Source organism: Tenrec ecaudatus, chromosome 7, assembly GCF_050624435.1.
Source record: "Tenrec ecaudatus isolate mTenEca1 chromosome 7, mTenEca1.hap1, whole genome shotgun sequence".
NCBI lineage: Eukaryota > Metazoa > Chordata > Mammalia > Afrosoricida > Tenrecidae > Tenrec > Tenrec ecaudatus.
This window is the reverse complement of record NC_134536.1, coordinates 115,001,757-115,025,146: the sequence shown is the minus strand read 5'-3', so window position 1 is coordinate 115,025,146 and position 23,390 is coordinate 115,001,757. Positions and strand designations below refer to the sequence as shown.

The window sequence follows — 23,390 nt, the reverse complement described above, 5'->3', positions numbered from 1 at the left end:
CAAACACTTATGAGAAAATGCAAGCTCTTACCTGGGGGACCAGGAGGACCTTGCTCTCCAGGATACCCAAACCCTGGACTTCCCTTTGCCCCGTTTCTTCCTGGCAGACCTGCGGAGTGTCAAACATGTGGGTAAGCTGACTGTCCTCTAAAATAACTGCCTTCCAATGTCTTTCAAAAGTGTTAATGAACACATCTTTATAAACGCCTTGTCACTTATTCTTTATGACTCGTGGGAAACAATTTTTAAATTAAAAACTCCACTAACCTACACAAAAACCTAATGGGAATTAAATATTAAGAAAGGGAAATAGGTTGGGACTATTAGCTCTCTGCACTAATTATAATTATATTTTTACTACTTTTCTTTAATGTCCAATTACTCATAGAATATTAAAGAGAAAAGAAAAATCAACAACATTTCACATAAACATTCAAGGGCATAGAGAATAAGTTGTGGGTGTTTTAGAAACTTATTGTAAAATATTAATTTCCAAATATAAAAATATGAAAAAATTTACTGTATTGAAAATGGACCACAATAAAATAAACACTATTTTATGCGTGTATTTCTGTTAAAAGACCTTATGAGATTAAAATAAAATTTCTAGGCATTCAACATTTTTTAATCTGTAAAGTTAGAAACAGGCTTCATATTTCTGACATTGCTGATGACTTAGAACATTACTTCAGGAAACGAGGACAAATGTTCTTAAACTCATCTGAAACATCAAATCAAAGATTATAAGAATGTTAGTTAGCACAATACATATTGTCACTTGTGGTAAGCTAGGTATCATCATCATGTAAGCAACGCTTTCATTTATTAACTGTATATCGATTACAAACACATAAACCAACCAAATGTATTCATTGAGTTGGGATCTACTCATAGTGGCCCAATAAAGGGTTTCTGAGAATATAAATCTTTCCAGGAGCGGAGAGCCTCATGTTTGTTGTGCAGAGCAGCTGCTGGGCTTGAACTGCTGCTTAGCTGTTAGCAATTCAAGGTGTACCCACCGGGCTACAAGGGATCCTTTATCAATAGACACACACACACACACACACACACACACACACTTTTGTGTTGTTCATTTGATTAATCTCATAGATGAGTACCTTTTAAGCCTCTGGCACCAGGACGTCCAGGGACACCCATCAAACCAGGAGCACCATCTCTTCCTGGTAGTCCAGGAAATCCTCGGGGGCCTTCTGGTCCTACGGGTCCAGGTGGCCCAGGATTACCGGGAGAACCACTTTGGGACTGACAATTATCACAATTTTGAATTCTTCCACTTCTAAGTAAGACTGGTAACTGGGCTTTAAAAAGACAGAAAGAAAGCAACTTCAAACCTTTTATGTTTAAATAGTGAGTGGGAGTTAATGATAACCAAAAAAAGCTACGTTGGATTCATTGAATATACATACTTCCTTTAATCAATGATTTCACTTATAGGAATTTAATTATGGAAATCATTGCTTTATGCAATCACTTTGTTGTCACTGGTGTTAAATAAGACAACTGAAACACAAGAAAATTCCTCAAATAAGAAACTGAAAATTCAATTATACACATCCATATTTAGAAACAGAGATTTCAAGAATTACGTGACAAAAGAAAATTTAATAAAAAGCGAAATTTAATGATAAATTATATCATAAAAATATTACAAGAAATAGGTGTAAGCTGCAGGATGAAATGGGGTCCTTTAATGTTGCTTATTTTCTTCATCTTTATGTCATTTATAATTTACATAAGAATATGTGTTGCTTTTATAATTTTAAAAGCGTAGTAAAAATCTATTTGTCTTACCTCTTAAGACATCAGTGCAAACTTGTCGAATGAATTGTTCTGAAATTTCTCTCCCCTGCATCAAATAATTAGGCTTTATAAAACATACATAACAAAAAAATCAAATCAATGCTTTCTGGTGTATTCAAACTCAAAATGACCCTGTCTACACAAAAGCTCGTTGCTACTAAGTCAATTCCGACTCCTGATGACCCTATGAGGCAGCAGACAGCTGCATTTTTGCTGCGTTTCCAAGGCTACCCATCTTTACAGAAGCAGACTACCCATCTTCCTTCCCTGCAGAGAGTGGAAGGCTTCACCAACAGCAGAGTGCTGTTGGCCACAGTGTAACCAGAGATCCTTGAGATGCTTGTATCAAATCATAAACAACGAAAATACAAAAACCATGAAAGAAGTGATATACGTACAGGCTTCCCATCCAATCCTGGTGGCCCCTGAGGACCTGTTTCACCCTGTTGTCCTTTGGGGCCCACAGGCCCTGTCAAGCCATCCACCCCAGCTTCTCCTTTGGGTCCAGGGGCACCTCTGAAACCAGGTTCTCCCTTTTCACCTCTCTGAAACCAAAAAGAAGCTATAACATTTCTATTGTAAAGTTTAGGAGTTGTCATTGCAACAGAAATGTCCTTAAAGTGATAGGTTTGAATATATACATAGGTATAAACATAAGCTACATAGAAACTGCTGAGAAATATGGCTAATACTTAGGAGATCATTTTGTATCATATTAAACTCTTATTGATTTACCCCTTTATCCATAAATACATCCAGCCTGTGAATATCTACCATTTACTGAATATGTTAACTAGGCGACATGTACAGTGCTAGAAATGCACCAATGGATATAACACAGCTTTTTTCTCACAGAAAGATAAGCAAATACATATTAGTCTTCCCTGAATAAAATATGCAGGAAAAATTCAGTTCCCAATCAAGAACAACCCATCATACTAACAAATAAGCAGAACTTCAGACCTAAATCAAGTAGTGAGCATAAATATATGAATTCTGGAATTCACTAATTGGGAACTACTACTAAAGAATGTAAAAGGCATTTTCTGTTTTGAGATTTGAATAGTGGGGTGTATACAGTTTCAACGTCCCCGTCCAGAAGCAGGGAAGAGAGGGAGTACAATGTAAGGGCACATACCTCTCCTTTTGCACCTTGATGACCTTGAATTCCCTTTGAAAATAAGAAGAAAAACAAACTTTGATAAATGTGAAAAGTATTATATTAGTAGCATGTCTGTGTCTTATACCCCATAGTTAATCAAAATTAGTTTTCAATTTTTAAAATATTGACAGAATTCATGAAAAAATACACAGATAAGAGACTTATGATTTATTAAAGGAGGGTAGGTATTTGACTATGCAGGTCATAACAAACTGGATAATATGAAAAAGAATGGCAATTCCAGAACTATGATCATGTGGAACCTGTACACAGACCAAGAGGCATTCATTTGTAAAGGACGAGATCTAACAAATGGTTTAAAATCACAAGAGGTGATACATATCATGCAATTTTTCTTGGCAATAAAAATACTAGGAAGTCTATATATGAATCCCAAATTTCTATTATAATCACTTGCTAAATCTAGAAGGCTAGAATTTAATTTTCATATAAAAAATCATAGGATTTATTAAATTGTTTCCCATTCATCTATTCAACATATTCTATAAACATATTAAATAGTAACAACTTTCTGGGAAGGTACTAACATTTTCCATTTCTGATTATTTTCTGCATTCAAATTCTGAAATTAATTGAGGGAAAATTACATACTTTTCACACATATACAGAGGATTTCATTATTCAGCTTTAAAAAATTGGTATTATAAAACTCAAGATGAAATGTAATGCATGATATGTCACAAACAAGTCTGAGTTGGAGATTTGCTTTGATTTCTCTTCAAATATTTTAACCTAAGTACTTAAATTAGACAGAAGTAAAGAAAAAAGTGAAGTCAGTATTTATCAAACAAATATATACAGTCTCAAATCCAAATGTGAGCGTATCAACAGCAAGCATTCAGTTTTCATTTCCAAATCTAGTAGTAGGCAAAACACTCCGAGGCCATTCTTCAAATGTTGCTCTTTGCTTTTGAAGAACTGCAGGAGTGTGCTCTATGCCAGACATAGTCCTATCGTGGAGTTAATGTAAGAGGAAAGAAAAAATTGTAAATGCTCAGGAATAGAACTAAATTAGAGCTGAAGCTGAAAACAGTGATTTGAGAAGATTTTGTATGGGAAGAGTTCACTGGGACTCGATTCATAAAATAAGGTCTGAAAAAACTGCACATAGCAGGATTGCGCAGGATAGCAGGGAACTAACTACTTTGACTGCATTGATGTAAAGCGGTTGGGGTGGCTATTCAGCTGCAGGAAAGCAACAGGTGCTCCTGCCCTGGGTTGCTCCATAGATGTTCAGCACCTGTGGTCCGAAATGCAGCTTCCAAAATGTCCAGGTGAGAAGTTTTCAACGAACCACAGAAACTGCCCTAGGAGAGCAGTCATTTTCAAGAAAGGGCGATGAAAAAACAATAGAGCTTCTGAAAAGGTGTCATTCATAAACTAAATCATGAACTCAAATTCCAAGGCACTAGGAGGGAACGCATAAATTATGAAAGAGTTCACTATTTTTTAATGCTATTTTTCCAGGAAGTGTTGGAAGCTCCCTCAAATCCTTCTTTCCAGAAGGTTATTGTGAAAGCAAGTTTGGGTGCGGGTGAGTCGATGAAAGGGGAAGAAGGTCAGCAGATATTAAGTGCTTCGCTTTGGGAAGTCAAAGCAGGTGCATGAGAAGGTCGCTATTGCCTGGGAGGGGCAAGGGGGGCGAATCCAGTGTGTCATGCAGTGGCTCTGAATCAAGTAGAGGAACAAGACAATTTCGAGATCTTCATGTGGTAGAATGTCAGTCTATGCAGAACTCACCTTCTCCTCAGGCCTTTGGCTGTTATTGTTTCGTTCTAAATTCTCCCTGCCATCAAATACTCCTCCCCTTATTTGTCAGAGACTTCCAAGTGAGGAACATGAAGCCCCGATCCTTGGAAGCATTGCCACTCCATTTTAACACCTCTGTGCTCAACAGCTGTATACAGTACCTTTCTCCTCTTATTGGAAGGTGCCATCGAGTCAGCTCCCGTCCATAGTGAGCCTGTGCACAACACAATGCAACCCTGCCCAGGCCTGCACCATCCTCACCATTGTCCCTGTGCCTGAGCCCATTGTTGCACCACTGTGTCCGTCCGTCTCATTGAGGGCCTACCTCTTTCCACCGCCCTTCCACGTTCCCAAACAGGATGTCTTTCCCCAGGGACTGGTCTCTCCTGACAATATGCCAGAGAAAGTGGGACAAAGTCTTGTCATCTTTGCCTCTGAGGAGGACTCTGGCCTTACCTCTTCCAAGACAGATGGTCAATATTCTTCTCCAGCACCACACTTCAAAATGCATCTATTCTTCTAAGGTTTTCCTTATTCAATGTCCAACTTCCACAAGCATACGATTCAATGGAGAATGCCATGGCTTGTCAGGCACCTCTTACTCCTCAAAGTAACACCCTTGCTTTTCAATACTCAGAGAGGTCTTGTGCACCAGATTTACCTAATGCTACTACATCTTTTGATCTCTTGACTACGGCTTCTAAGAGCACTTATTGTGGATACAAATCAGTCAAAATCCTTGATAACTTCAATCTTTTCTCATGATATAATCATGATGGTCGAGTTGTGAGGATTTTGGTCTTCCTCACACTGAGTCCACATTGAAGGTGACAATCCTTGAACTTCGATTCCTCCTCACTCTGAGCAAACAAGGTGTTTTCAGCTACAAACTGCAGGTTGTTAATAAGCCTTCCTCCAATCCTGATACCGCACTTTTCATCAAATAATCCACTTTCTCTCCTGACTGAACCATGCAGTGTGCCCTTGTTCTGCTTAAACAGCTGCCTCTTGATCCCGGTACAAGTTCTGAAGGAGCGCAATGAAGTGTTCCAGAGTCCCCATTCGCCTCAAGGTCATCTTCAGTTTATTATGGTCCACACAGTCATATGACGATGCACAGTCAACAAAACACAAGTAACCATCTTTCTTTCTGGTATTCTCTGCTTTGAGCTAAGAACCATCTGACATTCGCAATGATATTCCTTGTTCCACATCTTTTTCTGATCCAGCCTGAACTTCTAGCATTTTGCCATTCATGTGTTGCTGCAACTGTAGCTGGATGATCTTATTAAGCAAAATGCTACTCATGTACAACCTCAATGATATCATTCTAGAGTTTGAGCATTCTGTTGGGTCCTCTTTCTTTAGAATAGGTAAAAATATGGATCTCTTTCAGTCAATTAGTGAGGCAGCTATCTTCCAAATTTCCAAAGCATAGGCAAGTGGGTGCTTTCTTTGCTTCTTCAGCTTTTGGAAGCATTTCAGTGGGTATTCCGATAATTCTTGTAGCTTATCCACACTCAAAGAAAAAGATCCGCTTGTGGCACAATGAGTTTGTTCAGGTTGCTCAGTGAGTCAGGATCACTGAACCTACAGGCAAAGGTACTACCTAAGTCTTAGTCATGTTTATGCTTTCCCAGCAGAAATACACTCTGACTGAACTCACATGCCATCCAACAATCGTATGCTCGTGATTCAATGAGGAGAATTTACCACGTTTCACACGCTTCTTCCCCGTACATGATGACCAGTGAGGGGAAATTAGGAGGGAGATACTGAATTTGTGTACAGGGAAACAAACATCAGGATGGGAGAAATTAGGGTTCAGAACTTTGTAATGGGAAAGACAGACGAATTTTCAGGAGGCTAAAGCAGCTGATTGGATTTTTGCCAGAACTGTGGAGAGTGACAGACATTCAAAACCGCATGGCCCATCACAATCCACGAGTGGAAAAATGCTGATAGACTTGGACGCTACATGACATGCACCTGCCCTTGTTTTCTAATAGGGACATTGGGTTTCTAGCAGGGTATGAACCCATAACTTCTCATAGTTTATGAATCACTCCAGTTTACTTACATTTTAAAAAATCAAGTCATTCTAGTTCACTTAATTGGGCAGTAGTCACACTGAAACAAACCAGTGTGAATTCCAAGCAATTAGGGAAAAAACAAAAACAGCTTGCGATATATTTGTTCCACTGCACAACATCACGGGACAAAAATTTAATAAGCCTCTAGAGTAGTAAATGATATCTTTGGATGAAAAAATATAGGGAATAAATGCATTTCTCTATGACATGTGATCATTTCAAGAAGCAAATGAAGACTAGTCAATGGCTGTGTTGATGTTGCCATGTGGGTTGCCTCCAGACAATAACTACTCCCCAAAAAGTGGAATTTTCACACTCATTTACTCTTCCAGCAAAAAGCAATAAAAACTCTAATCCCAACGCCATCCATTTTATCTGTAACAAAGATCAGACTATGAAACAAACCATGGAGATGACACTTTCTTTCCCCCAATCATCTCTTTATTTTCAAGTAACAATCCCCCTAAGCATTGTCTAGGGTCTTGATTCATTCTTCCACTTTTTAATGATAATAATAACAATACCTGTCGTCCAGGAATTCCTTGCCTTCCATGTTCTCCCTTTGGGCCCTTTAAAATGGAATCAACATCAACAATTAGTCCTTAAATGTACGATTCAACCACATCCAATTGCAAACTATGTATTACCCTCAAGTCTAAAAACATGTCACCAAAGCAGGATGCAAGCAGATAAATTGAGTGTCTCCGCAAAAGAAGAAGGAGGAGGAGGAGGAGGAAGAGAAGGGGAAGAAAAGAAAGGCATGTCAGTCTATCACCATTGAAGACTAACAAAACCTGACTTATTGAGGACATGGGCAGCATGTTAGATCCTTGAGGATGCTCTGCTTAGTTGCTGTCTAACAGCACAGAATAGTTCAATAAATGTGGGCATTTATTAGTCTTAGTGACATCGTTGTGCTCCATGCTGGCAGCAGAACAAGAAAGGACTGGAATGTTTCTTTTATGTCTTTGACCGTGTAAGACAGGACAAAATAATGATACTTTATCAATTACCAAGAGTTCATGAGGGCACGGGGCGGAGGGAGAAGGGAAGGAGGGAAAAGGGAGCTGATATCAAGGGCTCAAGTAGAAAGGAAATGTTTTGAGAATGATGATGGCAACAAATGTACAAATGTGCTTGACACAGTGGATGGATGTATGGATTGTGATGAGTATGAGCCCCCAATAAAATGGTTTTAAAAAGTCTTCTAAAAATAAATATTTATACTGTTAAAAGTAATAAGACACATTTAAATGAAGATCTTTAAATCTGCACTACAAGAGAAAGTCTAACAGAAATAGAAATATATTTATCTATTTAATAAATATTTTGGACGTTGTGCTAAAGTTTCAGTGTTGAACTAGATAAATAGCAGTCTCTATTCATGTTTGGATAACTTAGGTCATGAAAGGCTTGTTTTTGTTGTCAGCTGCCCTAAGGTTGATCTCTGCTTCATCATGATCCTATGTTTTACAAAGCAGAACTGCTTCACAGGGTTTTCTTGGATAATGATATTTACAGAAACAGATTGTCCGGCTTGTTCTTCCGTGGTGTCATGGGTGGGTTTGAACAGTCAACATTTCAGTTATCAGCTAATTACAAACCACTTTGTGTCATTCATCATCTCATGTAAACTCTAAAGCAGTCTTGCAAATGTATGTATTCATTTACTCACCTAGATGAATTTCCAGATTTATACAGTGGCAAGCTGATTTTGACATATTGAATATGGAAGTCCCCATGAAACATCCCAAGGTAATGCCATGAATGAAATTGTATTATATTTAATATCTATATTATGTTGGCCCTAGGGACCCTTCAATAGTGATGTAATTGTTGCCTCCCAATTGTAGAAGATAAGCAACTGAAATATCATCTGATAAATATATAAAGTTTAAGTCAAGTAAATAACTGGGCTTGTTAGTATGGAAGAACACAAGAGAGTGTCTGGCAGGGAAGATTAGAGACTATGACTGATCCTGACCACGGCCTGGGCATGAATAAAAGATCGCCGGATGTAGCAGGAAAAGAAGTTATGGACAAAGGAAACCAGCTCCTTTTGGATAATGCAGTGGAGAATGTATAATGATGGTCAAAGTAGCAAGAAATCAGGTTAAAGATTTAGTCGAACTGGGAAATGGGGTAGAGGAAGTCACGTTGTGGGAGGGATTTATTTTCTCTATATAGTAGAGATTTCATATTGAATATGCTGGGAACCATAAAAGGACTCCTAAGGAGGTCTGTGGCAGGCACCTTGGTGATGTAGTAGATATGCATTATGCTGCTAATCACAAAATCAGCAGTTTGAAGCCACTGGCTGCTCCGTGTGAGAAAGACGAGTGGCTTTCCACTCCCACAAAGAGTAACGGTCCCAGAACCCACCAGGGTAGTTCTGCTGTCCGACAGGGTCACTCTGAGTCAGAATAGACTCAATGGTGGCGAGTTTTAGTTTTCAGTTCGAAGCAGATGTGTCACTTAGCTGTTGCACACTGGTAAAAGCATGTGGGGAAAGGGGAAAACTGGATTCAAGGATATTAATTAAGAAGAGATTGAAATAATCTAATAATAAATTGCAGTAACCGATAATAATGAGGAGGTCAGTGGGGACAAAGAGGAGGGTCTGCTTTCAGGAGCCATTTAGGGCTGACTGAACAACTGGATAGGAGATAAAGAGATGGCATTGGAGGGTGGCAGATGAGACTTCTTTCTGGTGTAATTGTGGAGTGGCTCCAATGACCATGACAAATAATCTATGTGTAGGATACTGTTTATGGGGAAAGAGAACAGATTCAGCTTTCAATATATTACATATTACGTCCCCATAGACCACATAAGGAAATAACAAGAAGTTGTAGTATATTCAAAATTTACAACACTCTACTTTCAAAATTAATTTTAAAGGATTCATACAATAATTGAAGATGTCTGTAAAAATTGTCTGAAAAACACTAAATTCTGTTATAGCACTTTAAAATATTTCATCAATGAAATAAAATGTAAATTCATGACTACAAAGTGTTAGAATGATAACATTAGCCAATTTTGAAATTCTAGAACTTTTGAAATTCTATCTTGTAAATTTTACAAGGAATTTTTCTTGTTACTTTAAATTTATTCTACAGAACAAAGTTCAGTAACAAAAAAGCCTTACAATTGAAAAAGAAATCTTTAAAATAACACTTAGACATTAGGTTGGTTTTTATAGTTTGAAAAGTTTATAAGGCTAAATGCACAAGGTTGAAAGACCCAATTACTATAATTCATTGTAAGTAATTGTATCATCGACGTAGCAAGTAGGATCCTGTTCCTGTCTTTCTCACTCGGAGCAGCTGGTGGTTTCAAACTGTTGACTGTAGGGATCGCAGCCAATGTCGTAACTGCTGCATAACCACTAGGCAACCAGAGTTCCTTTGGTTTGGTTTTCTGCTATTAACGAGAGAACCCATTCATTCCACAGCCACTTAAATCAACTGAGATAAAACTCTTCTAGTCTTCTATGGTAGCATGATTCCCTTTGCTTTTGCTTATGACACCCCAAATAAAATGCTCTAGTACATACCATAGATTTTCTCAATCTTATAGGATCTCAATCCAAGGAGGCTTCAAAAGTAGATAAAGTTGAAAGAAAACAGAATTTTTTCATGACCTTTCGGCAGCTCCCTCATATATTCGCCTTTCCACATATTAGAGGTTGTTTTTCATTCTGTGTCAATGACTTTTAATTCAATTAATGTTTTTGCCATAAGTCACTTCAAATTGTTTTTGGAAACATATGCTGTTTCTTTAAAAAAAACAATATAAATGTGCCAATAATTTTTGTTAGTATTAATAATAAAGCTCTATTGTTTTTTACTTAGTTATTGGCTGATGAATTACTTGGTCCCCAAATTTTCTAACACAGAGCATATTAAAGTAAGATAAGCCACTCTGTATTAAGGTCAATAGCAAAAGAACAAAGATGTGACTTTAAAATAAGATATCGATGGTGAATTGGGAAGGGATTAGGAAAACACTAAAAGTTTTAAAAAAGAAAAAAAAATGTTGACCTACTACTAAGGCAAAGGGTGAAAATTCACATCATACCTGAAGGCCTTTTTCACCTTGATCTCCTTTTTCTCCCTGCAAGACATTAAAATGCAGCTCAATGGAATCCATAGTTGAATACATCCATAGCCTTTCAAATGAACCTTTTTTCTTCCAGAGAGTAAAACATAGATCTCGTGCAAATTCCACAAGGACCTGCATAGGTAGACGCTGACTCCTAACACAACAGCTGGGAAAAGAGTAACACCACTGTATGACAAAATGATATTCTAACAGAATACTTTCTAGGGCTTATACATTTGAAAAAATTACCACAACATGTATTTACCAGAAAGAAAAATACTTCTGTAGTTAATAAAGCCAGTGAGAGACTTATTTTCATGCAACGTTGTCTAAGGGAATAAAATATCAAACTGAAATCTTCCATCAAGTTAATAGCAGCCACATGTTCTAGAAAACAATAGCAAAGTGAAACACACTATAGAAGTGATGTCTGGTAAAACATGAGCTTTTGCTGGCAGGGGTGGGTATAGCTAGTCCACAATTGTAGGTTATGTGAAAATTTCAGTGAGAAAGGCCGTCTGAGATCAGCATATAGATAATGAAACCAGAGATCAGGAAAGTGAGCATTGGTTCAGTTAGGCTGGAGTACTATGTCCAAATTTTCTTTCAACCACCATATTATCTAAAAACAATGAGTGGAATATTGTGATAACAAAGAGGAAAATACAGATTTTATTTCAAACGTCAAAGTTTAGAACAGAAATCCTTTGAACATGTGAATGCTAATTGAAAACTGAGTTGTAACCTGAAGTCTTTATAAAACCAAACATTAGTTCAGTTTAACTTCTAAAAAAATGATCTGCCTGGAGCGTTATGTTCTTTTCAGAGAAAAAAAATACACACACACACGCACGCACGCACACACACACACTCAAGGTCACAACAGCACCTTGAAGGGTTAGTCAGGAACCACTGAGAGATGAGAGCTCGTGTTAATGACGGAGGGACAGCATAGAAAGGAGCAGGGGAAATGGTTGAAGTGATCAGTGACGCCGAATTGTACATGTAGGAACAGCTGAATTGGTGTATGTTCTGCTGTGTACGTTCTCGATGACAACAAAATCATAAGTGGTTTATATCTCCTAAACAGCGCATACCTTTTTCCCTTGCATCCCAGGAAAACCCATGTATCCTGGCTCTCCCTGGGCGCCTGCTGCTCCTGGTTCTCCCTACAGAACAGGAAAGTTCCATAAAAATCACAGACTGACGGAAAACATCATTGTTGTTATCGCTATCACACATCTGAAATTTAGAATGGAGAGTTTATTGATATATAGATGTATTAATATAGAAACAATAAGAAATAAAAAGTGCCCTGGAATCTCAATAAAATTCCTTTCATTGGTTCCTTATTGTCAATAGCTGGGCCATTTTGATGGTCTTCTGTATTTTAAAATTTTGTCGATATTTAGGATTTTCATAGTTTACAACTTTAGTCAGAAGTAAGTAAAAATTAGTCATAATGTTAAATACAAGCATCTCTTTTCTTGTTGCCTACTTGTTGGATAGCATCCTCTTTTGCTCCTCGTAACTGCTTCTTATCATATTCCTACTTATAAAAACTGAATATAAATAATAAAAATGACCTGTAACCTCATTACCCACCGGTCTTCTTTCGCTGCAGATTTTCTCTATCAAAACAAAGTTTACTAACAAAATGAGCTTATCATGTGTGCAAGAATTACAGTGTGCTCTGAAACTCGGAAACACATTAAACTTGTGAAGTTCTTTATATGCAATATCATGGGTCCATAACATCATTTTAATTGTATTTTTAATCACTGCATCCATTCGCTGAATTTTATTTCATAAAATTCCCAGTATTAAAGATTTTTCACAATTTTTATTTTTAAAGGCAGTATTAGAATATAGAGTCTTAAAATTATGTACATTATAATATGGAATATTGTTTTTCCTGTCAGTGTATGTTGAGCTGCTTTCAGTCAGTGGAATAGTCTATTAGTTACATGGACACAAATTCTCACTGCACTTCTATACTTCTCTCTCATCCCACAGGGATCATTTCCTTTTTGAGATAACGTTTTCCAAATTTTTTTAAAAAGGAAATTCTTTATGAGTGAGTATATATATTTCTGACATGCTGATAACATTCAGGATATATTTGTAGGATCTGGAATGTGCTGCATATGCTTCATGGTTGTTTTTGGAACTAGCCTAAAATTATTTCACATGAAAGATTATGCTGCTGAGTCAGAACCGACTCAATGGCATCTGACAACAGCAGAGACCAAGGGCTGCCCTTTTGCTTACTGTATACACTCCAGAGCTGGGGGATAGGACTCTGGGTCTTTTAAAGCTGCAAGAGAATGGAAAATCTCATGAAAATATTTGATTCAAAGGAGCCTGGCAGCTGGGAGTCCCCATGCCAAAACGGAAAAGGAAAGTCCCCATCCATCAGCAAACAAAGGAAGAGCATTGATTTGGAGTCATGTGTTGCTTTTAGTTACCTAAAACACTCTAGACAAGGAAATACAGTCACATTAACATACAGCTTTTACCATTTCTAAAATTGCCAATCCAAAGTATATTGCTTAAACAATAAGGTCATCTTAAAGACAAAAGAAACCCACAGTAAATGGTGGATCTTACCTGTAGTTTAATTTTATAATGTAGATACTCCTTAATTTCATGTTAGTTTTGTCAAATAATGTGAGAGACACATTGTAATATCTTTTAAAATATTTTCAAATGTATAAAACACACAATTACCTTGGACCCAGAAGGCCCAGCCATCCCTTTAGGTCCAGGTTCACCTTTACTTCCCTGAAAAGACATCAAAACCACTTGGATTAAATAAGAAATTTACAAAGTCACAGTCATTTTTATAGATATAAGGGAGGGTGTGTATTTTTTGCTGTTCATAAATTTAAGGTAACATTGGCAGATAATTTCACAGCACTGTTCATTGCAGCACTGTTCACAAACATCAAATGGCATAAAATAATAAAATACCAATCACAGGGCCAAAAGGTGGAATATGCATACAATGGAATACCACTCGGTCGTGAAAAGAAAAATAGAGTTCTTATACATGCTATAACATGGATGAACCTAGAAAACACTGTACCGAGTGAAATCATTCAGTCAAAAAGGACAATTGTTGTAAGGTAAGTTTCAACCAATACTGTCTCTAGAACGAGAAAAATGTGATTACTTCAGTAGATATTACTAGAGGGTGGAGGGAGCCCTGGTGGTGTCGTGGTTACACATTGGACTGCAATCTGCAAAGTCAGCATTCTAAAATGCCAGCTGAGGAGGAGGCAGCATTCCATTCCCTTAAGGAGGTGGTGGCTAAGGGTGGGTAGGGGGGTGGTCAAAGCAACAGCAAATTGGCTGGGAGGAGGTGTCAAGAGGCAGAAATAAGGGGAAAGTGATAATGGGGCAGGAGGAAGATGGAGGGAAGCAGGAGAAGGTCCAGGGCGGCGGGACAATAGATGGAGGTAGGAGCATGGTGGTGTACATATATAAATACATTAATCCACAAAAAGAGAGGTAGTGCCCCATGAACATATTATTTATATGGCAATACACTGAGGTAGGGGATGGACTTTCGGCGTCTGCTCATATCCTCCATCAATACGAGAACACATTGTTCTAACCAACTGGCAGTCTGAGATGTTCACCCTCCCAACACAATTGCTGAAGACAAAGTGGATGCATAAGCAAATGTGGTGGAGAGGGCAGATGGTGCCCAGCTTTAAAAGATATAGTGTCTGGGGCCTTAAAAGATTGAAGTTACACAAGCCGCCATTCAGCAGAGAAGCAACAAGTCCACATGAAAAAAGCGCACTGCCGGTGCAACCATTAGGAAGCATAGGGATCGGGTAATAGGCATCAGCAGACACCTAACAAACAAAAACATATTGTTGAGAACGAGGAGGGCTGGAGCGGAAATCTAAAGCCCATCTGTAGACAGTGGAACAATCTCTCCACAGAGGGGCCACAGGGAGGGGAAGAGTCACCAGGATGCAGTAAAGCATCAATGAAACACACTATATACCTCTGGTTCCTTGAGGCTTCCTCACTCCCCAATACCATGACCCCAGAGCTTCTTCCCAATTCAGACTAGACCGGATCATGTGCACAGGTATAGAAAGGGATGGGAGCTCATGACACACAGAATCCAGGAACAGGAGTGGGGATAGTGAGACCAGAAGGGTAGGAGGAAAGGAAGGGAGAAAGGGGAACCGATCACAGTGATCAGCACATAGCACAAACATGCCTGATTCAATTGATCTATGGATTGTAATAAGAGTTGTATGAGCCCCCAATAAAATGATTTTTTAAAACATTTTATTAGGGGCTCATACAACTCATCACAATCCATACATATACATATGTCAATTGTATAAGGAACCTCTGTACATTCTTTGCCCTCATTATTTTCTCTTTTCTTTTCTTTACATTTTATTAGGGGCTCATAAAACTCTTATCACAATCCATACATATACATACATCAATTGTATAAAGCACATCTGCACATTCCCTGCCCCAATCATTCTCCAAGCATTTGCTCTCCACTTAAAATGATTTTTTTAAAAAAAGAGTAAAAGTCTTATTGAGAATCAAAATAAGAATAAAATGGCATCTCTTTTCATTTTCAATTGTACAATTGTTTGAAATATAAACCCTATATAAATTAAGCTTGTTGATGAAGAAAAATTCTTTCAAGCAAAGAAGTGAATCTTCAAGTGTAAAAAGCAATTTTATACTTTTGTATAGAAGCCATTTTTTAAAGTCGTTTACTCCTTGTCCAAGGGAAGAGATTCATATCCTCGGAGATTAGCATTAGGTCTCCATACAGTATAAGCTGAAGTCATGGTATGAGACTCCTCACCATTGTTCTACTTCATACCTCCACCATGCAACTGCAGGAACGAAGAGTAGCTTCACTATGTTGACTGGCTTATTTGAAGTAGTATGAGCAAAAACGCGATACATTTCTGCTGTTTTTCAGGATTATGGCATAGTTTTTTCTAACAGATCGAAACTTGGAGAGCAAGACAACGTTGATTTGATGTCCGCAATCTCAGCACAGTAGCTGGTAAACACCCATACTAAGATCAGTATGACTTTTTAAAGGGGGGTAATCATCAGTCAAGTGGGGTTCAAATGTAAGTTAAGCAAACCAACCTCATCTTTATCTTCTGAAGAGTTTACAAGGTGGTTTAAGTGGGAAGAGTGTGCATGTAATTTTACATTCTTAGTGACATCATTGAACCATAGAATTTTAGGTTTTTTTAATGTTCCCTTTTTAATACTGATTAAGAAGAAACACAGAGAGGTGAGAAGTCTTATTCAAGTTACATGACAATTGTGTCAATCTAGCCTAATTTTATTTGCTGTTGTTAGGTGTCATGGTGTCGTTTCCGACACATAGTGACCCTGTTCACAGCAGACCAAAACACTGCCAGTATTGCACCATGCTCACAATTGTGCGTACGCTTGAGCCCATTGTTGTTGCCACGGTGTCCGCCCATGTCCTTGAGGAACTTCCTCTTTTTAGCTACCCCTATGCCACACCAAGCATGATGTCCTTCTCCAGGGATTGATCTCTCCTAACAGCATGCCCAAAGTACGTGAGACAGAGTCTTGCCATTCATTTCTCTAAGGAGCAGTCTGGTCATTCTTCTTGCTGGACTGGTTTGTTGGTTGTTTCAGCAGTCCATGGAATTTTCAATATTCTTCATCATTACCATAATCCAAATACATAGATTCTTCTCTGGTCTTCTTTATTCAGCATCCAACTTTCATACCCATATGAGGCATCTGAAAATACCATGGCTTGGGCCACGTGCAACTTAGTCCTCAAAGTACCTCTTCAACACGCTAGAGAGATCTTTGTGTAGCAGTTTGACCCCATGCAACACATTGTTTGATCTCCTGACTGTTATGTCCATGAGCATTGATTATGGATCCCAAATGACAAAATCCTTGCCAACTTCAATCATTTCTCCATTTATCATGATGTTACCTATTGTTCCAGTTGTATTTTAGTGTTCTTGTCATTGACTCATAATCCATACTAAAGGCTGAAGTTATTGATCTTCATCAGCAAGTGTTTCAAGTCCTCCTTGACTTCAGCAAGCAAGGTTGTACCAACTACCTATCTCAGTTGTTCCTAAGCCTTTCTCCATTCCTGATGCCATATTCTTCTTCATATAACCCAGCTTCTCTTATTATTTTCTAAGCATACAGATTGAATTTGTGTGGTGAGAGGACATACACATTTCTGATTTTCAACCAGCCATGACTCCCTTGTTTTTTCACACAACTGCCTCTTGATCCACGTTCCATAGCTTATGATGGCCCCCATGGTTAAATATGATTGCATTGTCAATAAAACACAAGTTAACATTTTACTAGTATTACCTGATCAGCCAAGTTCCATCTGGTATCAGCAATGATATCCCTTGTTCCAAGTCCTCTTCTGAATCTGGCTGTAACCTCTGGAAATCCCCTATCAAAGTACTGATAGAGTTGTTGTTGAATGACCCTCAGCAAAATCTTACTGTTGTCAATGATATTGATGTATAGTTTGAGAATTCCGTTGGATCACCTTTCTTCCGGATGGGTACAAATATGTATCTCTTCCAGTTAAATGGCCAAGTAGTTGTTTACCACATTCTCTGGCCTAGATGAGTATGTGCTTCCAGTGCTTGTTGAAACCTTTCAATTGGTATTTCATCAATTTCTGGAGGCTTGCTTGTAACTAATACTTTCAGTCCATTTGAACTTCACCCTTCAGTACCATTTGTTCTTGCTCATATGTTATCACCTGAAATGGAATGTAGACTAGGTTTTTGGTACTGCAACCCTGTATTATTTCCATCTTCTCTTGATGTTTCGTGCTTCACTCAATACTTTTCCCATAGACTCTTGTAATTCAAGGTTTGATTATTTTCTTAGTCCCTTCAGTCTACAAGAGTACTTTAAAGGTGGAGAGTACTGTGAAGGAGATAAGGTTACTTAAAAAAATTAAATATGTAGCTTGGAGAATAAAAACAGGGTTTTTTGGTGGTGAACCCCCTTATAATATATGGTGAACTTATTCTTCCTTTGGGGTTTTAAAACTCTAGGGTTGTTCACATTTTATTATGGTAGTTGATTTTGTCTTCTTCAGCTGCCCTTTGAAATTACCTGTGCATCTCTTCGACATCACCATTTCTTCCATTTGCCTTAGCTACTCAATGATTAGCTATGTTAATTTAGATTTATTTACTGAGCCTAATTTGCCTACTATTATTTAGGATTTTTCCCTACTCTTTTTATATTATATAAATGAGCTAAATATCCCAATTTAATTTGGAAATATAAGATGAAAATACTAAATGTTAGTAAATGTAGACCAGAGGATGTACCTTGGTACAGACAGCAACTGGAAACACAGGGAATCCAGGACAGATGTCTCCTTCAGGACCAGTGGTGAGAGTGGTGATGCCTGGAGGGTGGGGGGAATGTGGGGTAGAAAGGGGGAACCGACTACAAGAATCTACGTATAGCCTCCTCCCTGGGGATGGACAGCAGGGGGAGTCGTCAGACAGTGTAACATATGACAAAATAATACTAATTTATGAATGATGAAGGGTTCATGAGGGAGGGGACTTAGGGAGGGAGTCGGGGAAATGAGCAGCTGATATTAAGGGTTCAAGTAGAAGGCGAATGTTTTCAGAATGATGATGTCAACAAATGTGTATATGTGGTTGACACAATGGATATATGTATGGATTGTGATAAGAATTGTACCAGCCCCCAATAAAATGCTTTATATAAAAAAGCAGAGAGCCAACCAAAATAAAGAAACTCTGATGCCAGAAAGAATTGTTTGTCAACCCAGCCAGATGGACAGAACCTAATTACATGACAGGTGACACCACCTTGCTTGATGGAAAGCAAGGAGGAACTGAAGGGCTTGCCGATGAAGACCACAACCAGAGCCTTCAGTATGGACTGCAATTCAATGTGAAGAATGCACAAATCCTCACAACTGGACATGATAAATAGACAAAAGACTGAAGTTGCCAAGGACTGTGTCTTGCCTAGATTCATAACCAATGCTCATGGAAGTAGCAACCAAGAGACCAAATGATGTCCTGCATGATGAAGTAAATCTGTTGCCAAGACTTCTCTAAGGTGTGGAAAAGTAAGGATATTACTTTGAGAACCAAGGTAACTGGCCCCAGCCACGGTGTTTTCAGTTGTCTCGTGTGCATGTGAAAGGCCAACACTGAATAAGGAAGACTGAACAAGAATCGATAAACAACAAACAAATCTACCTTAGAAGTACAACCAGAATGCTCCTAGTTGTCGAGTCTCTGTCTCACCTACTTGCGACATGTTTTCAGGAGGAGCCAGTCCCGAGAGGAGGATATAATATTTTAAAGTAGAGAGGCGGTGAGAAAAAGTGGCCTTGGGCAAGATGGATTGACACAGTGGCTGCTGGTGAGGATGGCCCTAAACCAGGCAGTGGTCCTCTCTGTTGTACACAGGGGCACTGTGGGTACACACTGATTTGACTGCAACTGACAACAATAATTACATGGTAGATCCCACAAATGCATTGTTCTAGAGATGTTTGCGGGAAACCTAGCAGATTTAATTGACCTCTAGCTCAGTGTAAGCCAACTATAATGTGACTATTAGTTTTAAAAATGAATAAATTTAAAAACAAAAAGGCTGGCGAAATTTTAATTTGCATTATTAAGAATTTAAACAGCCAGAAAACCATAAGAGAGTCCAATTTGTCTGTTACCAAAAAGATTTAAAATTATCTTAAATGTTCTTACAAAATGACCTTGAGAAATTGTAGAGTCTATATATGGTGAGCCCAATCACTCAATTTTGTCACCCAAGAATAATTATCCTCCATCTGGGAAGATCATCTACCTGAACCTGGGAGCAATGTATTTAAAGCAGGTAAGGGGGACACGCAAGGACCCAACTGGTAGTTTAGTGATTTGCCCCACAACCAAAGCACATTTGTGTGCTTCAGCAAAGAGTATCATTTTTTCATGATATAGATTTCACCTTGTATGTAGGCTTATACTAACTCTATGCACACCTGCTATGGCCAGAGCTCCCTTACTCTCAGCGTCGCTGCTGGTGCACGGACAGCTGTTTTCCTACTCGCTGGCCTCCCAGGGCATTTTATCCTGTCTCTTTGTCTAAACACTGTAGAAACTCAAAGCGGAATAGATTAGGTCATCTACTCATTCCCTGTGCCAGGATCTTTTCCCTAGGACCTGTCTGGCCAACTATCAAGAGCTTCCAAAACAGCATTTCCCTCACTTCCTGTTTCAAAGATTGTTCAATGCGACTCACTCAATAACTGGGACTCGTTTCTTGAGTCTAGCCAGATGTACTAGGTTTGACTCACTGATTAAACAAGAAAATTAGTCATGTTTTAGAACAGAATTTTATATCGTTAGAAAGGCAGTGGTTAAAACTGGTATCTAAAAAGGTTCCATGCTATAATCTGACTTCCTAAATTTGTGATTCTTGCTCCTCCGCCCCTCCCTGACTCCCCCTTTTTTTTAAACCTGGTAGACGGGTCAGGAGAAGGAGGACAGGAAGGAAATGCCAAATAAAATGTACCACAAAGCATTTTACTAATAAAAATTCCACACGAATTCCTCCAAAACAACTGGTAAAGAGCTGTCCTCAATCATAGCTATACAAGCTCGACATCAGGGGTTGGGCACGAAGGTTCCTGGAGCTCTGAGCAGTTCTCAGAGCTCGTGGGCTGGCGAGTAGAGCAGGGGCTGAGTCGTGGGGGTAGCCGGTCCTTCTCTAGCGTAAAACAAACCGCTACACGTGAGCCAGTTTGGGAGACTTCCCAACTGTTTGCCTGAGATGTCCAGCCTTGGCGTGATCATCCACAGGATGAAAACAACTCAAAGTAAAATCCAAGTTTTAAAACTTTGTGCAGAATAACGTGAATGGTTATTCTAGACCAGGTTCTACTGCTTGTAAAATTTATCGTTATTTACTTAGATAATATTTATTTATTAGTTATGCAAATTATTATTAGCACATGATTATTAATAATAGATGGCATGTAATTGGTTTTATTACATGTTATAGTAATAAAAGAATATCTAATAATGAATAGCATATAAACAATAAGATATTTTATTTCTATGTCGTTATTTTGTATATTTGTTTTGAATTCCTTATGATATTTACCTTAGATCCGGGGGTTCCAGGTTGACCTGGTGAGCCATCACTTCCCAGCAAACCCTACATTTTTAAGTGAAAAATTTCAAAAGTAATTTAGACACAATCATCTTAACATGTTTGATCCATTTCCAAGTGACACATTCCCATAATTAACCCAGTAAACTATAGTATGATATTGGAAAAGTTTCCATAAGTGCAAATAAAGAATAATAAACGAATCCAATTGTACAACATAGCAAGGAGACTTTTAGTGTCCTTGTGCATTCTGTTGCTCAAATAACCTACAAATGGAAAGACAGGAAAATACTAAACACAAAATGGAGAGCTACCAACACTTCAATTTAACTTTGAAAACAGTGAATTCAGTAAGCAGATATTTTTCCTACTTATTCATATGTAAAAATTCTCTATATATTTTACCAACATGATTGACACCTTTATTTATTCATCTTACATAACTAAAAGTCACAAATTTGAAAACATAAAATCAAATTATTTTAATTAAAGAGAAAATTAGTCAGTTTGATTCACAGATTAAAACAATAGCTTTCTGTAGCAATTAATGCAGAGAACAATTATAGAATTTTATACATGCAAACACAGATTTGATAAGTTCCAACAGTAAATTGCATTGACCTTTTCTCCCGAAACTTTTAAAACATGGTCACTATTTAAAAACTTCCCAAACAATTGTTTTTTCTGAATGTATTCACACTCATTTTTGTAATATGAAAAAGCGCTAGAGTAAGTTTTCCCTGCAAAGCTGTACTTTATAGTACAGAGGCTAGTAGATTTCTTGATGACACAAAGAAATTCAGGACAGTCCATGGGAACCAGAATTGAAAGATGATGGAACTTTTCCAGGACCTCTTTGAGTTCCTCTGTTATATCAGCTGGGTCTGAGGAGGTAAAGCAAAGGCTGTTTCTTTCAATAAAGCCAGCGCCCTTGACTTAGATGGCGGGTTGTTTACCATCATTGGAGACTCAACCGCTTAACTAGCTGCAGCTTTCGTGTTAGGCTGAACGATCCGTTCTGAAGGAGCGCTTGACATCACTACGGCCATCCCCTAGCCCCACCTTTCTAGGAGCGAGACGGTTTTCCTCCGGATTCTTTCATTGATGCCAGTGACTTTTCTTAAAAGTTACTATGACTACTTTTAATATAGTTTAAGTTTTTAAAAGAGGAGGGGGACCCACTGATTTTAATTTTTATTCACAGTACTCTGTATTTTTTAATGAATAGCTAAAATATTTTACTATTTGTTAAAGCAAAGCTTCTTGAACTTTTGGGGAGTTACAACTTTTTGAGAGAACTCGTTCATCTATAAAAATAGCCGCACATACATAAAACTTTCCATGTAAATGTACAGAATAGACCCTAGCAACATCATTCTTGAATCCTCTTATTTCCATAATAATGATATCAACATACAGGCAAGCCTGAGACTCCTCTTTTCCCTTGTGGTCCTGGAGGCCCGGTTTCTCCCTAAAATCAAATGCAAATAAAATTTTAATTATGTTTTAAATAAGACTTCCAACTTGTTCAAATAATTTGTGAATTTCCAGTCATTTTCTAGGAAGGCACTAGGGAATAAAAAGCAGTGCCCCAGGCACCCCTGCTTTTCTGTCTTCTCCTCACTCTACGAAAGGAGCCAGGCAAAGCAGGAAAACCTGGACTCAACCACGTTAAAGAAATAGAGCTAAAAGCTGTGGAATTACGAGCTGAAAACCTTTGTTAGAAAAAAAGTTACTGATGGAAAGGAAGACCCAGCAACTCGCACAGAGTTGGGGAGACGAGAGAATAAAATAAAAAGGTAGAAAAGGAAAGCCGATCACAAGGATCTACATATAACCCCTTCCCTGGGGGACGGACAACGGAAAAGTGGGTGAAAGGAGATAGTAGACAGTGCAAGACACATAATAATAATAATTTATAAATGATCAAGGGTTCATAAGGGGGCTGGCGGAGAGGAAGGGAAAAATTGAGGCGCTGATACCAAGAGCTCAAGGAGAAAGCAAATGTTTTGAGAATGATGATGGTAACAAATGTACAAATGTGCTTGACATGATGGATGCATGCATGGATTGTGACAAGAGTTGTATGAGCCCCAATAAAATTATTTTGAAAAAATAAAAAATTAATGATCTTATCAGTATCATACATCTTAGGTAGCTATAACTGATAAAGAAAATTATAGGGACATAATTTAGACTTGAGTGTCTCAAATTTTGCCTAA

At 38.1% G+C, this 23,390-nt stretch overlaps 1 protein-coding gene across 1 annotated transcript in view; it reads right to left on the bottom strand.

Annotated features, from left to right (window-relative positions):
* COL21A1 (collagen type XXI alpha 1 chain) overlaps nucleotides 1-23,390 on the bottom strand; it is a 186,268-nt gene that overhangs the window by 3,232 nt on the left and 159,646 nt on the right. Inside the window, exons 19-29 of the mRNA XM_075554963.1 lie at nucleotides 22,586-22,639; nucleotides 21,160-21,213; nucleotides 13,684-13,737; nucleotides 12,051-12,122; nucleotides 10,930-10,965; nucleotides 7,371-7,415; nucleotides 2,960-2,992; nucleotides 2,220-2,366; nucleotides 1,813-1,867; nucleotides 1,119-1,319; nucleotides 32-109 (exon numbers count right to left, since the gene is read on the bottom strand). Of these exons, the coding sequence (XP_075411078.1) occupies nucleotides 32-109; nucleotides 1,119-1,319; nucleotides 1,813-1,867; nucleotides 2,220-2,366; nucleotides 2,960-2,992; nucleotides 7,371-7,415; nucleotides 10,930-10,965; nucleotides 12,051-12,122; nucleotides 13,684-13,737; nucleotides 21,160-21,213; nucleotides 22,586-22,639 (829 nt within the window). The remainder of the gene's footprint in view (nucleotides 1-31; nucleotides 110-1,118; nucleotides 1,320-1,812; nucleotides 1,868-2,219; nucleotides 2,367-2,959; nucleotides 2,993-7,370; nucleotides 7,416-10,929; nucleotides 10,966-12,050; nucleotides 12,123-13,683; nucleotides 13,738-21,159; nucleotides 21,214-22,585; nucleotides 22,640-23,390) is intronic.